This window comes from Mobula birostris, chromosome 6, assembly GCF_030028105.1.
Source record: "Mobula birostris isolate sMobBir1 chromosome 6, sMobBir1.hap1, whole genome shotgun sequence".
NCBI classification, from domain to species: domain Eukaryota; kingdom Metazoa; phylum Chordata; class Chondrichthyes; order Myliobatiformes; family Myliobatidae; genus Mobula; species Mobula birostris.
This window is the reverse complement of record NC_092375.1, coordinates 120011782-120029511: the sequence shown is the minus strand read 5'-3', so window position 1 is coordinate 120029511 and position 17730 is coordinate 120011782. Positions and strand designations below refer to the sequence as shown.

At 39.0% G+C, this 17730-nt stretch overlaps 1 protein-coding gene across 3 annotated transcripts in view; it reads left to right on the top strand.

Moving 5' to 3' along the window:
* Window positions 1-17730, top strand: part of pcnt (pericentrin) — a 232774-nt gene that overhangs the window by 104979 nt on the left and 110065 nt on the right. For all 3 annotated transcript variants that reach the window (XM_072261173.1, XM_072261172.1, XM_072261171.1), the window contains exons 25-28: window positions 3707-3927; window positions 5366-5589; window positions 8212-8377; window positions 9649-9855. In XM_072261173.1, coding sequence (XP_072117274.1) covers window positions 3707-3927; window positions 5366-5589; window positions 8212-8377; window positions 9649-9855 — 818 coding nt within the window. The remainder of the gene's footprint in view (window positions 1-3706; window positions 3928-5365; window positions 5590-8211; window positions 8378-9648; window positions 9856-17730) is intronic.

The window sequence follows — 17730 nt, the reverse complement described above, 5'->3', positions numbered from 1 at the left end:
ACCGGCTGTCACCTATTAAGAACTTGTGGTATTGTCAGAAGTGTATTGGCAGTGAATTGAAGATTGGTTGTAGCATAGAAGAAGAGAATAAATGGATTTTTTAAGGTTGGAAGGACACAACTAGTGGAGTGACCCAAGGTTTACTGCTTGGTTGCAATTATTCATGATTTATAGTAATTATCCAGAAAAGGGGCAGACTGTAAAGTATCCAGATTTGTTGATATGAAAATATATGGGAGGGCATATCGTGACAATGATATCATGGTTCTGCAACGTGATATAGATTGAGTGAATGACTGGATAGGCTTATTATTGTCATGTGTATTGAGGTACAGTAAAAAGCTTGCGTACTATTCATTACACAGTGCATTGAGGTAGTAGAAGATAAGGCAATATCAGAATGTTGAATAAAATGTAACAATTACAGAGAAAGTGCATGCAGATAGGCGATAGGATACCAATTCACAATGAGATAGATTGTTAAGTCAATAGTCCATTTTATTGCACAGGAAACCATTCAGTTTCTTCTAACAGTAGGATAAAAGCTATCTTTGAGCTTAGTGGCATGTACTTTCAGGCTTTTGTAGCTTCTGCCCAATGGGAGAGGAGAAAAGAGAGAATATCTGGGGGGATGGGGTCTTTTATTATGCTGACTACTTTGCCCAGGCAGTAAGAAATATAGACAGAGTCCAGAGAGGGGCAGCGGGTTTTCATGATATGCTGAGCTGTGTTCACAACTCTACAGTTTTGAGATCACGAGCAGAGCAATCTGTAATCCACCAAAAACAGTAGGATGTATCAATAAAAGCCGATCAGTGTCAATACAGGCATTGTTTTTTTTAACCTTTTTTAACCATAGCATCTCTGTGGTTGTCAGGACAGGTTATTGGTGATGTTCTGGGAACTCAAAGCTCTCAACCCTCTTGACCTGAACACTGTTTATAGAGACATTGCCCTTCTTCCTGAAGTCAGCAATAACTTTTTTTTGGCTGAAATTGAGGGAAAGATTGTTGTCATAACAGCACCTTACTAAGCACTCATTTCTCTTTCCTGTACTACTGAGTCGTCATTATTTGAGATATGGCCCATGATAGTGTTATCATCTGCAAACTTGTAGATAGAGTTACAGTAGATTCTGGCCACACAGTCAAGAGTCTGTAGGGAGTAGAATAAGGGGCTGAGGATGCAGACTTGTTGGGCACCAGTGTTGAGAATAATCATGGTGGCCGTTCTGCTACCTGTCCTTACTGTTGTGGTCTTTTGGTCAGAAAGTCAATGACCCAGTTGCAGAGGGAGATATTGGTTCTCTAGTCTCGGACTTTGGTGATCAGTTTACTTGGAATTATAGTATATTGAAGGCAAAACTAATAATGGGCCAAATATAGTTATTTTATAGTCATTTAGCTGGTGGTATAATTGGAGCTAGCCAGTTTGGCATAAGTTGTGATTTGTTACCACTCTCCTTCACTGTACTAGTCATGCAGGTAGGTGCAGGAGAAACGTGTGGTTGGCTCCAGGCTGTATCTCAATACCACTAGATAGCTTCTATCCATTGAAAACAGGATGCACTTTGGCTTCATCATAAGGTTCCATAATCACAGAAGGAGTCATCTAGCCAATTCATTTCATGAATTATCAAGGAGATATTAGGGGTAAGTTGTTTACTCAGAGAGTGGTGAATGCATGGAATGGGCTGCCGGCAATGGTGGTGGAGCCGGATATAATAGGGTCTTTTAAGAGTCTCTTGGATGGGTACACGGAGTTTAGAAAACTAGAGGGCTATGGGTAACCCTCGGTAATTTCTAAAGTAAGTACATGTTCGGCACAGCATTGTGGGCCGAAGGGCCTGTTTTGTGCTGTCGGGTTTCCATGTTTCTATATAAGTAATAGCTGAGACTATAAGATGCAATCAGAATCAGGTTTATTATCACCGGCACGTGACGTGAAATTTGTTAACTTCGCAGCAGAATTCAATGCAATACATAATCTAGCAGAGGGAGAAAAAATAATAGTAAAATAAAACAATAATAAGTAAACAAGTAAATCGATTAGGTATATTGAATAAATTTTTTTTAATGTGCAAAAAACAGAAATACTGTATATTTAAAAGAAGTGAGGAGGTGTCCAAAGCTTCAATGTCCATTTAGGAATCGGATGGCAGAGGGGAAGAAGCTGTTCCTGAATCACAGTGTTTTATTCACAGCCCTTTTTAATCCTTTTTGAGCTAGTATTACCATTGTAATTCGTTTAGTCTCTCCTTTTCTCCATCTTACCACAGACATCGCATATTGGCCTAATTCTGTTCTTATGTCTTATGCTCTTTTGTTCTCCCATCCCTCATACATTTGTAACTTAAAATGTGATTGAGGTTAATGCCCTGTAGCATTGAAACAGGCCCTTTGCGCATTTTGGCATTGCTGACCCAGATGTCTACCTGCGTTTGGTCCAGATCCCTAAATGTTTTACGTCTTTTAAGTGCTGCAATGCTGTCTTTTACCACATCTTCTGGCTCCTCATTGCATTTACGCACCATCTTTTGTGTGGAATAATTTTCTCAGGTAACCATTAAATCTTTCCCCTCTTACCTGCAACCTATGCCTTCTTGTTTCAGACTCACCTACTCTGAGGGGGGGAAAAGACTATTTCTAACATTTCTGCCATTATGATTTTATAATTCTGTTTAAGATCACCCGTCAACCTCCTTCACTCCAGGGAGAACAGTTCTAGCCCATCTAGTCTCAGCAATACATTGTGAAACACCCCTGCACGCTCTCTAGCTTAATCACATTCTTCCTGTGTTTGGTGACTAGAACTGCACACAGTTTCCAAGTGCAGTCTCACCAACATCTTGAATGGCTATAACATGATATCTCAAATCTTGTACTCAATGCCCTGTACAATGAAGGCTTGCACCATGCCTTATTGACCAGCTTGTCTAACCGTGTCATCACTTTTAGGGAACTGTACACTTATTCTCTTAGGTCTATCTGTTCTACAACACTCCACAGGGCACTACCAGTCGCTGTGTATGCATCACCACAATTGCCTGATTTAATTTACTTCTACCTACTTTCCCAGTTGATCCAATTCCTGTATAATCTAGACAACCACCTTTACAATCCACTATGCCACCTATTTTGGATGATCCTCAAACTATCTGAATACGCTATCTTTGTTCTCATCCAAATCATTAATGTACAAGACAAACAACAGAGGATCCAACGTTGATCCCTGAGGCACACCACTTTTCACTGTTGCTCTTACAGGGCCGAATAAATAACTTGGTGTAAATATTCTCCATTTGAATCTCAAGTAGTGAATCGCAATATCATCTTTCAGTTTTTTTATTGCTTCTTATTCTGAAGTCAGATTCAGATTTCCTTATGCCTTATCCAATGGCTTGCCTGTACTGAGAAGATGCCAGCTGATCTTAAGTATCCGTATATCTAATTAACCATAGTATAAAAATTACTGCTTAATGCCTGAAAAGATTGAACTCTGCTCTGTTGCAGCCTTGGGCTACGTTTATACAGGAACATCTAACACAGAGATGTTTTTGGAGCATCTAACACAGAGTTATTACTATTGGGAACAATGTTGAATTAACTTCTGATGATGTAGACAAAGCTAACACTCCAGTGTGTAATATTTTTGAAGTACTTTCATTAGCCTATATAGTAAATTGGTGTCTTTTGTTACCACTCAGGAAAAACCTGGAGATTTCTCATGAGCGAGTGTTGAGGCTGTTTTCAGAGGTGGTGAAAATGACATTTTCTTCAGAAGATATGATCAATAAGCAAATTGAACAGTGCTTAATTAGTGGGCAGCCTGGGAATTCAGTGGATGAACGAAATAATCAGAGTCTGGCGGGAGCCAGAGGCAGAGCTCCGTGGATGAAAACAAAAGCCTTGCTGGAAAGCGACAAAGGTATGCCTGCTAGTTTGCCCATAGCATACAGAAATAGCCCTGTGGCATATAGAGTCCATTCCAATCATTAAGCACCTATTTACACTAATTCCATTTTATTTTGCCAGATACTACCACTTACCAGCATGCTAGGTCAGTCTACAGGACCTTCACATTGCTGGGGTATGGGAGGGAACGTACAGTCACGGGGTGAATGTGCAAACTCCACAGAGAGGTCATGTGTGTACGGACCACTGGAGCTCAGAAGCAGCAGATCTGCCAACTGCACCTATCCTGATGAACGGGTGTTGGAGTTGATTGCAAAGGGTGAAGTCTCAGGGTACTTGGAGGCATGTGATAAAATAGGCCGTAGTCAGCATGGTTTCCTCAAGGGAAAATCTTGCTTGACAAATCTGGAATTCTTTGAAGAAATAACAAGCAGGATAGACAAAGCAGAATCGGTAGATGTTGTGTACTTGGATTTTCAGAAGGCCTTTGACAAGGTACCACACATGAGACTGCTTAACAAGCTACAAGCCCGTGGTATTACAGGAAAGATTCTAGGATGGATAAAGCAGTGGCTGATCGGCAGGAGGCAAAAAGTGGAAATAAAGAGAGCCTTTTCTGGCTAGCTGCTGGCGACTAGTGGTGTTCCACAGGAGTTTGTGTAGGGACTGATTCTTTTTACATTATTTGTCAATGATGGGATTGATGGCTTTGTTGCAAAGTTTGCAGAAAATACCAAGATAGGTGGATGTGCAGGTAGTTTTGAGAAGTAGCGAGGCTACAAGAAGGACTTGCAATGTTAGCATTCATTTCAAGACTAGAATATAAAAGCAAAGATGTAATGTTGAGACTTTATAACGCACTGGAGAGGCCTCACTTTGAGCATTGTGAGCAGTTTTGGGCCCCTTAGAAAGGCTGTGCTGAAACTGGAGAAGGTTCACAAAAATTATTTCAGGATTCAGTGGCTTGTCGTATGAAAAGTGTTAATGGCGCTGGGCCTCTACTCACTAGACTTCAGAATGACCTAATGGAAACCTATCGAATGGTGAAAGGCCTTGATGGAGTGGATGTGGAGAGGATGTTTCCTATGGTGGGAGAGTCTAACACCAGGAGAGACAGCCTCAGAATAGAGGGATATCCTTTTAGAACAGAGATGAGGAGGCATTTCTTTAGCGAGAGAATGGTGAAATTTGTTGCCACGGGTGGCTGTGGAGGCCAGATCATAGGGTATATTTAAGACAAAGGTTGATATATTCTTGATTGATCAGGGCATTGGTGCAGAGATGAAAATTGTATCAGCCATGATGAAATGGCAGAATAGACTCGATGGGCCAGATGGCCAAATTCTGCTCCTATACCTTGTAGTCTTATTGTCTATAATTTCAGAGGATATATAGTATAGATTGTGAACAGCCAGCTGCACTTTTCCTTTCACTCATTTTGTACTTTTTAGGTAATCTGAACACCAGTCACGAAAGTACTGCTATCACTGAGGACACCAGCTTATGGTCAGCATTGACAGATGAACAATTGGAGCTTTCTCAGTGGCTGTCAGAAAGTATGTTTGCTGGGCCTGATGTTGGGCATGAAAACGAGGAGCTGATACTCAGCACGTGTGGGCGTTTGCATGCTGCTGTGGGAAAATTGCTGGAATTGGTCACCATGTCCACAAGACAAGTGAGTATTGTTCAGCTGATCTGCTACCTCAGGGCCCCTTTTATTCAATAACTCCTTTTTCCTTATTCCTTTAGTATCAGAGTAATCGAACCCATTTCATCTTGAATATATTCAGTGACTGAATCATCCCTGCTCTCTTGTATGGAGAATTCCTTGAGGCATGTTCTAATAAGCAGTTTATATGCATTTAGTGGCCACTTTATAAGGTTCACCTGTAAACCTGCTCTTTAATACAAATATCTAATCAGCCAATCTTGTGGCAGCAACTCAATGCATGAAAACATGCAGACATGGTCAAAAGGTTCATTTGTTGTTCAGATCAAACATCAGAATGGGGAAGGAAAATGATCTGACTTTGACTGTGGAATGATTGTTGGTACTGGACTGGGTGTTTTGAGTATCTCAGAAACTGCTGAACTGCTGGGATTTTCAGACACAACTGTAGAGTTTACAGAGAATGACACGAGAAACAAAAGAGCATCCAGTGGGCAGCATATCTGTGGGTGAAAATGCCTTGTTAATGGGAGGAGAGAATGGCCAGACTGGATCATGCTGACAGTAACTCAACAGTGGCGTGCAGAAGAGCATCTCTGACACACAACATGTTGAACCTTGGAGTGTATGGGCTACAGCCGCAGAAGACCACAAACTTACATTCAGTGGCGACTTCATTAGGCATCTCCTGTACCTAATGAAGTGGCCACTGAGTGCAAGTGGCTGTCCTTGTAGCTTGCAATGGGTCTCATAGCAGTGCAGGGGGTTCCAGGCAAAAGTCAGAGTGGAAGTAGGATAGTGAATTGTGGTGACAGACAGCAGGAGGTATGTAGGTACTTCCGCAAAACCGTGTTTGGTTTCTCCAGTGCAGAGGACATAAGAAGACATAAGAAATAGGAGCTACCTGGCCCATTGAGCCTGTTCCGCCATTCAATAAAATCATGGCTTATCTGGTCATGGACTCATCTCCACCCACCTGCCTTTTCCCCAAAAACCTTTCCTTCCCTGCCTATGCAAAAATCAATCCAACCTTGTGAAGGCTGCATGTAGTACGGTAGATTGCAAGTTAAATTTTGCTTCATCTGGAAGGACTGTTTGGTTCTGTGGTTGGCTAAAAGGGAAGAGGTTAAAGGACAAGTGTGGCATCTCTTATCATAGTCTAGGGAAGTGCCATCATGGTCTTTAAGGGCAGAAGAGCAGACAATGAGTTACAAAGGAGACAATTCTTTGAAATGATTAGAAGTGGCAGAAATCGTGAAGTGTGATCCTTTGAATGTGGAGGTTGTATGTTGAAAGGAGAGGGGCCAGGGAGTTCTGTTCAGGAGGAGTAGGATTGAGAAAGGAGTTGCAGGATATAAATGAGATGTGGTCAAGGGTTCTGTCAGCTATGATGTGGGGAAGTTGTGCATTTGCTCCAAAGGTGAGACTTTGTAAATGGCTGTAAAAGGTTCTAACTGGTTAGTTCCTGACGTGTCTTCCTTCTCGCTGAATCATGTTTCCTTTTGTTCTAACCCATCTTTCCTCCCTGTCCAGTGCTATTGTTTGCACTTTTTTCCCAGTTCTGATAAATGCATTAACTTTGAATGTCTTTGAGGCATTAACTGTTTCTCTTTCTAGCATTATTTCTCATTGCCTCCAGTCTGAGGCAAGGGTCTAAAATTTGGTTATTTTTTCCACAGAAAATACTTGACTTTTTTTCTCGCATTCCTAGACCAGTGACATCGACAATAATTTCATTCTCTAGCATTCTGTTGCATGATACCTGCTAACTCAGCATAGATTGGCATCACCTCATGATCATCAGTTTTATACGATACAACTCTTGACCATTTCATTCAGCTAAATTACAAATGCAGCTGGATATCTTGAATAGGAAATATTCTCATGTAGCATACACTAATCCCATAATTTGCCAGCATTCAGTTTCTGAGAAATTTATATCCAGACTATCATTGCCACTTCCTAGGTAGCCAGTTAGGAAGGATGTCATAGCTTTGGAGAAGGTACAAAAGAGGTTTACTAAGATGCTGCCAGAATTAGAGGACACGTGCTGGGAAGGGAGGTTGAACAAACTTGAGTTATTTTCTCTGGAGTGGCAGAGGCTGAGGGCTGATCTGATAGAGGTTTATAAGACTGAGATGCATAGATAGAGTAGACAGTATCTTTTCCCCCAGGTTTGAAATGTCTAATACCAGTGAGCATGCATTTAAGGTGAGAGATGGTAATTTTAAAGGAGATGTGAGGGACAAGTTTTTATTTTACAGAGTGGTGGGTGCCTAAAATGGATTAGTTTAGCTGGATATTTGATAACTAATTTATTTGGTTCGGCCCACATTGGGCCATTAGGGGACAGTTCTATGTTCTATTTCCCTAGATTCAGATTCCCATATTACTTTATTACGATGCCAAATTTTGGATAGGTCTGTAAACTAGGCTCTACAAGACACTGAATTAAACTGTACTAACAACTTAAGAGTTGTTAGGAAGAAAATTATTTCAACTTCCTTTTGGATTTAGACTTAGTGTGATGCTGTGGAAACCTGTGCCAGACATTGCCTTTTAATAGTTTTAATAAGTTAATGTTCAGCATTTGCCTTTTGTTAATTTGATACATCTGTTCTGGTACAGTTGATGCAAAATTACAGGATCCAAGAACATGTGGAGGAAGGTTTCATGCCTCAAAGCATAGACACTGTGGAGCTAATTGGCAAACAGCACCAAAAATTGATAGAACATCTCAATTGTGAATCTGAGGCGAAGAGTGAACTGGCATTGGAGCTCCACAAAGCTGAAGGTAAGATTGTGAATATCAGAAACATTGTGTAAGATTGTTGCCACAAGTATGGAGAATGGAACTTTTAAAATTTTGTATTTGAATGTGTATTTTGAATGCATGTTTTTTCTTCACTATTGCAAAATTAATAGGACTAAATTTGTTTGTCCCAGATTAATGTTGAGTATTTGATTGAATTCAGAGTTCTAAGTTGGCAACTTTCTTATTGTGCAGTTTGAATTCTCCAGATTATTATTGTTGTTACACATTTTATTTCCTTATTTATTACTGCTTCCTCAATATATGACGTGCAGTTTTTCATTGATTCTATTGTATTTTTGTTTACTGTGAATGCCTGCAAAGAAACGAATGTCAGGATAGTATATGGTGACATACATATGTACTTCGCAGGTTATTTCCGTCTAGAATGCATTTTAGATCCCATGCTAATTGGCTAATAAAACACATTCCCTAGAAATTGTACATGTTGACAGTAGCATGGAAGAAGACTTGTGAAGAGAGGATGAAAATAGAAATGCAGGGTCTCCAGCAGCTTGTGTATTCTTTTGAAATCTGCAAAACTCAAACCATCAACAAATTGGCATTTATATTTCTCAAACATTCACCCAGCTTTTCTGTAGTGGGATTCAGAATCCATTTAATTTATGCCAAAAAAAAATGCTATCTCCTGACTTTACTGCTTATGTCACAGACAACAGAGGCAAATATTGGCAATAGTTAGATAGACCAAGATGAAAAAGCTGTTGAAATCTTTAATCTGTTGTATCCAGTTGGTGGCCCATTCAAAAAATTGGAATAAATTATATTTAAATTGTATTAAAGATGGCAAGTAAATTCATCAGGCATACAGTTTTATTTTAGTGCCAGCCAGAAAAATGTTGGTACAGAAATCACTTGGATTAGGGTAATGGCTCTGTCCTTTGTTAACACTTTGCAGCAGAAGTAGCAGTATTATCTTCAAACTGGAGCTTTCTACTTACTATTCAGATAATTATACCAAGAAAGTGACAAGTATTTTCAATTTTTAAAAGTTGAATCCATTTCTCATATAACATTTATTTATTGTTGTTTGAATCCTTCACATCTTCTTTATCAACTTCTTTTCTTAATTGTATGTTTTTGCCTTTTTGATTAAAAAAAAAAGTAATGGAAAAACTTGCTCCATTTTAAAAGCACTTCACCCACCTTAATTTCTAATGATTTTATTTGCTCAATCCTGGTTTCAAATATTTACCCTAAGCTTGCTTAGATCCTTTCTGATATTTATCTAGGTCTGATCGACGGATATGTTGCCGAGAAAGCACTGCTAGAAGAAGCTTTGCAGAAGAAGGAAGAATCAGAACAGCACTTGGCTGTACAGGTAGAACTCCTAGGCAAACAACTTCATGAACTCAACCAAGAGAACCTTCAGCTATGTGAGGAACGTGATCTGCTACTGCGCCAGAAACAAGTCATGGCTGGCAGTGAAGTAGAGCGTGGTAAGAACCATCATTTGGCTGTTGGTTACTCAGTTTATGATGTGCTACACACTTACCCAGTTTTTGTTCCTGATTGATAAGACAAAATGACCTTTAAAAGAAAAAGTGATGTTTTATCTTACGCTTTTCCAGAACATGAAGAACCATAAGACATAGGAGCAGAATAAAGCTATTCTGTCGATTTGAGTCTGCTCCACCATTCCATCATGGCAGATTTATTATCCCTCTTAACACCATTTTCCTGCCTTCTTTCTCTCTTCCCCCACCCCCTCCACCCCATAAGTGCCATAGTAGCATAGGGTTTAGCTCAATGCTGTTACGGGTTAGGGTGTCAGAGTTCAGAGTTCAATTGCAGCATCCCCTGGAAGCATGTTTGTACATTCCTTCCCGTGTGCATGTGGATTTCTTCTGGATCTTCCAGGTTCCTCCCACAGTCCAAAGACGTACCAGTTAGTACGTTAATCCATCATTATAAATTGTCCCCTGATTAGGTGAGGGTTAAATCGGTAAATTGCTGGGCAGCGCGCTTTGAAGGGCCAGAGGGGCCTGTTCTGTGTTGTCTCTCTAAAATCAAATAAATCCTTTGGCGCCCTTACTAATCAAGAACCTGTCAGCCACTGTCTTAAATATCTCCATTTACTTGGCTTCCATAGCCATAAGATATAGGAGCAGAATTCAGCCCATTAATTCTGCTCCATCATTCCCTCATGGCTGATCTCAGATCCCACTCAGCCCCATACACCTGCCTTCTCGCCATATCCTTTGATGCCCTGACTGATTAGGAAATGGTCAACTTCTGCCCTAAATATACCTGCGGATTGACCTCCGCTGCAGTCTGTGGCAGAGCATTCCACAGACTCACTACACTCTGGCTAAGCGTCCATTGTTAAGGACCTCCAGCACCCAGGGCCTGCCGTTTACCATCAGGTAGGAGGTACAGAAGCCTGAAGGCACACACTCAGCAATTCGGGAACAACTTCTTCCCTTCTTCCATCCGATTCCTAAATGGGTATTGAACCCTTGGAGAGTACCTCTCTTTTAAACTGTATTTCCATTTTGCATGATTTTTAATCTATTCAATCTACATATACTGTAATTGATTTACTTATTTAATATTATTATTTTATTTTGTTGTTTTTTTCCTTTCTATGTTATGTATTGCAATGAATTCCTCCCTCTTTTTTTAAAAAAAAAAGACACCTATTCATTTCTCCTCTTTAGAGATGTCCTTGTATTCTGAGGCTGTGCCCTCTAGTGCTCAATTTCTCCCACTTTAGGAAAGATCCTCTCCATGTCCGCTCTATCTGGACCTGTTAAAGTAAATATCACAGTGGAATAAACTATATATCCATCAATATCAATCCATTATTGCCTTCAATTTGATCAGCTCTGGGTTGCAAATCATATGTTCATAATCCTTATTCTTGATATGCTGAAGAGAAGCAACCTTGGCAGAATTCTGTGAGATAAATAACGTCAGAGAAATGGACTTCGTAAATTCTGATAACTACTTTCTTTAATAATAATAATATTCTACATCACACTAACAGAGTACACGGGCACTGACTCAACAAAAAGGCCTACATACCAAAACAAAATGCGTCATTGAAATTTGCAAAAGTTGTTAATACAATATCATATTATCACTATATTTGGGAAAACATTTGAAGAACTACACATAATAACATACTACATCGCATTAACAGCAGTGCAGTGCAATGGCTCCAAAACAGAGGCACTCATTCATAGAAACCCAAAACTGAGTAATGAAATGAAAACTCCGAAATGGCAGAAGAGAATACAAAACAAAATTGAAACCTTAAGCGCAGAAATAGTCCACCTAATGGATTATAAAAAGTTAAGAGAAAAGCTAAGGAAGTACAAAGGTTCATGCAAGATACATCAATCTAACAAAAGCATTGTAGAATTTATAGATACACTAAAATAAAGCTTGGTGCCAACAAAGCCAGACTAAATAGATACATGAAATATGCCAGACAAAGAAAACAGAATTATTAATTTGGGAACAATGAAAAAGATTTACACAGGAAATTGAAACTAAATTTAACGCACCAAAATGTCACCAACTCTAGCACAGAATTACCAACAACCACAAAGATGATGAACTTTTGGATTAATCTCTGGTCAGGCAGGGAGACGCACAATCAAGAAGCGAGCTGGATTAGGGAGGGAAAGGAATGCACACACGCAGTTGAAGAAATGCAAATACCTGAACTTACAATGGATATGCTAAAAGTAGTTATTAAAACATAACCAAAACTGGGAAAAGTACCGGCAGTGATAATATTCATAATCATCAGTATAAAAAAAATCACTTGCCTTCATCCATACCTATTAATACATATCAATAATTTTCTTAAAAATCCTGAAGAAGTGCCTGAAGGTAAAGCATATCTTTTATAAAGAAGAAATCACAAATCACAAATGACCCATCAAAATATCATTCTATTACTTGTTTACAAACTATATATAAAATTGTAACATCATGTATCTCGCAACTAATCACCACTCACTTAGATAACCACAATATACAGTACTTACAGAAGAGCAGGAAGGATGCTATAAGGGTATGAAGGGATGTAAAGAACAACTGATAATAGATTCTGTAGTTCTAAATCAAGCCTGGTGGAAAAAGAGAAATCTTTCATGTTATATTGACTATCAAAATGCATTTGGTTCTGTTCCATACTTGCGGTTAATTGAATTTTTAATCTATATGAACCTCGCCTAATACTTGCGAAATTCTTACAATATCTGATAAAGCATTGGCATACTATAATCACCCTATCTATTAACAACCAGAAAAGAACAACTACAATTTTCGAAATAAACAGAGGCATGTATCAGGATGACTCTCTAAGCCCACCATGGCTTTCTAATTTAAACCTGTTCTCTAATTTACAGAATCAGACAAAAATAGGGTATCAAATCTGAAACAAATTATGTACTCAAATAGTAAAGCTATTTTTGAAAGGTATAAACATGAACCTAGGACTAGGTAAGTGCAGAATATTAAACATAAAGGTGCAATAGAGCTAATAGAACACAAAACAGAGCACTAGAATATAATACAACCAATAGATGGATATGGACAAGCAAAAAAAAAAAGATCATAGTGCAATAAAAGGAAAACTTTCAACAGACTTTAATTCAAAGCTCAAGAAAATCTGCCAAACAGGGCTCAATAGTAAAAATATAAGAGGCAATAAACACTGTCACTATACCCATACTAACATATTATTTCGGCATAATATCTTGGTCCGAAACTGATCTGGAAAGTTTACAAAGAAATACAAGAACTGAAATGACAAATTTTTAAAAAAAACTTAAGTCCACTTAAATACACTTCATAGGACATGAAAAGGAAGAGGAAGAAAAGACATAATTTGCACAAGTCAAATAAAACTTCTAAGGATATACCTTCATCAATGAAAACAGGATTCAACTCTCCATGCGAGCATCACTAAACTTAAATTTAAGCACAACCCAGAAAAATGAAGAAATTATCACTATAGAAGAAAACATTAACCAACGGACACAGATCATGACCCTCCATGGAAGACATCCCTATGATCTGAACAGACAAGATGTTGACATGGAAGCATCAAATTCCTGGCTCAGAGTTGGAGACCCCTTCTCAGAAATAGAAGGATTCCTTGTGACAATACGGGACCAGGAAGTTAACAGAGGGAAAAAAAAATCAAAAATACATAATAAAAGACCAACAAATTCAAGGCTAAATGAAGAAAACACCAAAAGAAGCTAGAAACAATCCAATACATTATAGGATCCTGCAGCAGTTTAACTCAGTCTGTTTACTTATACAGGCACAATCAAGTGGCAAATGCCATTCACCAAAATCTTGTTTTAAATACAGACTCATAGAAGACACCATACCTTGGTATAAATGCAAGCCTGAACCAGTTTTAGAGTCAGAGTCCTACAGTTATATTATGACTGATCTATTATTACAGTTAGCACAATCCATACAAACACTAGGGATATAATATTAAAGGATAAACAAGCAAGGGCAGCTTAATAGATTTAGCCATTCTAAACACATAACGTACTGAAATCGGTAAGTGAAAAACACCAGAAATGTGCTGAATTTAAAAAGGAAATTGAAAAACTATGGAATGTGAATAGGGTATACATTGCCCCAATGGTAATATCTACAGCTGGTGTCATCCCAAAGTCACTACACAATAGCATTAAACATTTAGGCCTACACAGCAATATCTATGTAAATCCTCAGAAAGCCACAATACTAAATGTTATTCAATAGTCTGACAGTTCCTAGCAATTGTGTGTGTTTGGCTATGCCATTACCTCAGGTTTTACCAGTTTGAGCTGAGAAAAAGTAGGAATAATAATAATAACTTAGCACCTTTCATACATTATGGTGTAGCTTCAAAATGCTTTACAGAGATTGTAAAAATAAATCAATACAGTCGTAAAAAGATGAGATAAAATTAAAAATCATAAGTAAAGACAAACATTTTGAGTAAAATGTATTCAAATGTACCAAACCATATACATATATCGTCAACATCAGCAGACATTAATTCTATAAGTAGGCCAAATTAAAAAGTAAGTACTTAGAAGTGTTTCGAAATATTCCAAAGTACCAGCTTGGCGTATTTCAATCGGTAGAGTATTCCGTGTTTTTGGTGCATAAGAGCAAAAGGCCACATTACCAGTTCTTATATGCTTGGCATTAGGAACACCATGCAAGCCAATATTCCCATGCCACAAGCGACAGGTTACACACCAAAGATTTTGTTTTTCTAAAATAGAAAAAAATCTGCCTCATCACAAACAAGAGAAAATCTGCAGATGCTGGAAATCCAAGCATCTGAAAATGGAGTGGGGGGTGTTGTTGGGGGGCATTACTGGAAGTTTGAGAAATCGATGTTCATGCAATCAGGTTGGAGGCTTCTCAAATGGAATATAAGGTGATGTAAGGACACTAAGTGTATCCTCATCATGATAGTGGTTTTAATTCCACTTCCCACTTCCATTCTGATATGTCCAGCCATGGCATCCTTTACTGTCGACTTTCCTTTGCTTTGGTTGAAGAGTCTGTTCTGGTCGTGGTTACACAGGAAAAATTAAGTACCTCTTAGACTGAAACTGCCTCAAAATTCAGGAAGTCTATTAAACGACAAAACTTCTCTCACTTGACCATAAGGCTATAAGGCAAAGGAGCAGAATTAGGCCATTCGGCCCATTGAGTCTGCTCCACCATTCCATCATGGCTGATTTATTATCCCTCTTGATCACGCTCTCCTGCTTTCTGCTATAACCTTTGACGCCCTTACTAATCAAGAGCCTATAACATCCACTTTTAACATGCACAAATATTTGGCCTCCACGTATTCCCCACCCTCTGGCTAAAGAAATTCCTCCTCATTTCTGTTCTAAAGAGATGTCCTTGTATGCTGAGGCTGTGCTCTCTGGTCCTGGACTCCCCCACTATGGGAAATGTTCTCTCCATGCCCATTCTATCCAGGGCGATATTCAGTAGGATTTTCTCTCATTCTTACAGGCCCAGAGCCATCAAACGCTCGTCATAGGTTAACTCTTTCATTCCTAGGATCATTCGCCTGAATCTCTGGGTGCTCTCCAATGCCAGCACATCCTTTCTTAGGAAAGGGAGCCAAAACTGTTCCCAATACTCCAAGTGTGTCCTGATCAATGCTGTATAAAGCCTCAGCATTACATCCTTGCTTTTGTATTCTCTTTGTCTTGAAATGAATGCTAACATTGCATTGCATTTGTTAGCATTCTTGGGTGTGTTTTATGGTCCCAAAGGTATTGAGACTGGATCTTGCAATTGGAAACACACTGATTAACTACCCTATCTGTGTCTCTAATAATTTTATATACTTCTATTGTCATTCCTCAGCCTCCTTCACTCCAGGGAGAACAGACCCAGTTTATCCAATCTATTGCCATAACTTTGTCTCCAAGTACGGTTTCTTTCCCATGTCACAAGGGCGTGCAGTTTGGTAGATTAATTGATCATTTCAAATTGCCTTGTGTAGGTGAGTGTAGAATCTGGGGCTGTTGATGAGAATGTGGGGAGAATTTAAAAATGGGATTAATGTAGAATTGGTGTAAATGGGTAGTTGATGATTGGCATGGACTCCATGGGGTTGAAGGCTTGTTTCTGTGCTACATCTCCCGATGACTCTACATGTCCTTATGTAGCTCAGTGGACAGTGTGTGATATTTGTTCCATGTAGGTACTTGGTTCCTGATGTAACCTGTGCCTTGTATCCTCACTGGTTAGTATTTTATATAATGTAAGAGTTAAGGTGATGTCAGCTGAAAGTTGAGGAACTAGTTCAATTAAACTTTCTGGTACTACCTAGGACCATTGCCTGCACCTCTGGGCAAGAAATACAGCCACAATTTATGTGGAAAGTTAGCTTTGGTAAATCAGTTGGGTTGATGAACCAATACAAAAACTGTTGTAGTTTTTGCTTATTATGATGGCCTAATGATTTGTACTTGAGGGAAATTTCCATTGAAGCAAGTGTTGATTAGAAAGTACTGTATATTTTAATTTTTTTTATTGAGATACAGCACGGAGTAGGCCCTTCTGGCCCTTTGAGCTGTGCTGCCTTGCAACCCCCAATTTACCCCTAGCCTCATCACGGGACAATTTACAATGACCAATTAACCTACTAACTGGTTTGACTTTGGACTATGGGAGGAAACCCATGCGGTCACGGGGAGAACGTACAAACTCCTCACTAACTGGTATGACTTTAGACTGTGGGAAGAAACCCGTGCGGTCACGGGGAGAACGTACAAACTCCTCACTAACTGGTATGACTTTAGACTGTGGGAAGAAACCCGTGCGGTCACGGGGAGAACGTACAAACTCCTCACTAACTGGTATGACTTTAGACTGTGGGAAGAAACCCGTGCGGTCACGGGGAGAACGTACAAACTCCTCACTAACTGGTATGACTTTAGACTGTGGGAAGAAACCCGTGCGGTCACGGGGAGAACGTACAAACTCCTGACAGGCAGTGGTGGGGAATTAAACCTCGGTTGCTGGTACAGTAAAGCGCTGTGCTAACCACCGTTACTGCGCTGCATCAACTTTCCACTCATCATTTAAAATCTGGATTTTGTTTCAGATTTTAACAATCTGTTTTCTTGAATGATTCCAATGTGTGTGCTGTTTTCCACCAATGAATATGCAGCACAAGATATTAGTGCCAAATTTACCGGTTTGTTTACTACATAGTACTGAGCCTGTGCATTGTATTTTGTTTGTGATGGTTATCTTCTCTCAATTCTTTGTTTCTCAGGCCACCAAACTCAACCAATAATCAAAAGGGATTCAGGTTTGTCCCTTTTTGAAAGGAATGTTTGGTTTGCATTGAAATAAAGTGGTATTTGAATGTTTTTTAAAGCATTTTATTATTTATGATCTGTTGCCGAATTGATCTGGTCAGAATAATTTCAAACTTTTTTTTAAATTCACTATGCCTGTGAAATGCTGTGCATGTGCAAATCAAGACTCCAAGCATGGTGTGCCTCATATTTTGTGCCCATTTTTGATTTCATTTTGCCATTTGTGTACATTTATATGAAACTTGTGCATTGCAAAAATCACCACTTATAAATTTGAAGTGGTACAGCTAGCCTTGCACTCTTGAGTACAGTATACTGTTTTATAGATTGGAACACTAAGATCATTAAGCTTTTTATTTCTCTGTTTAAGTGCTGGAGAGAAGCATTAATTACATGTTGAAAAGTACATATAAGTTGAATTTTCTCTTGCATTCCTTTTTTCTTTACTATATTCTTGCAGATCCAAGCATTCACTTAATC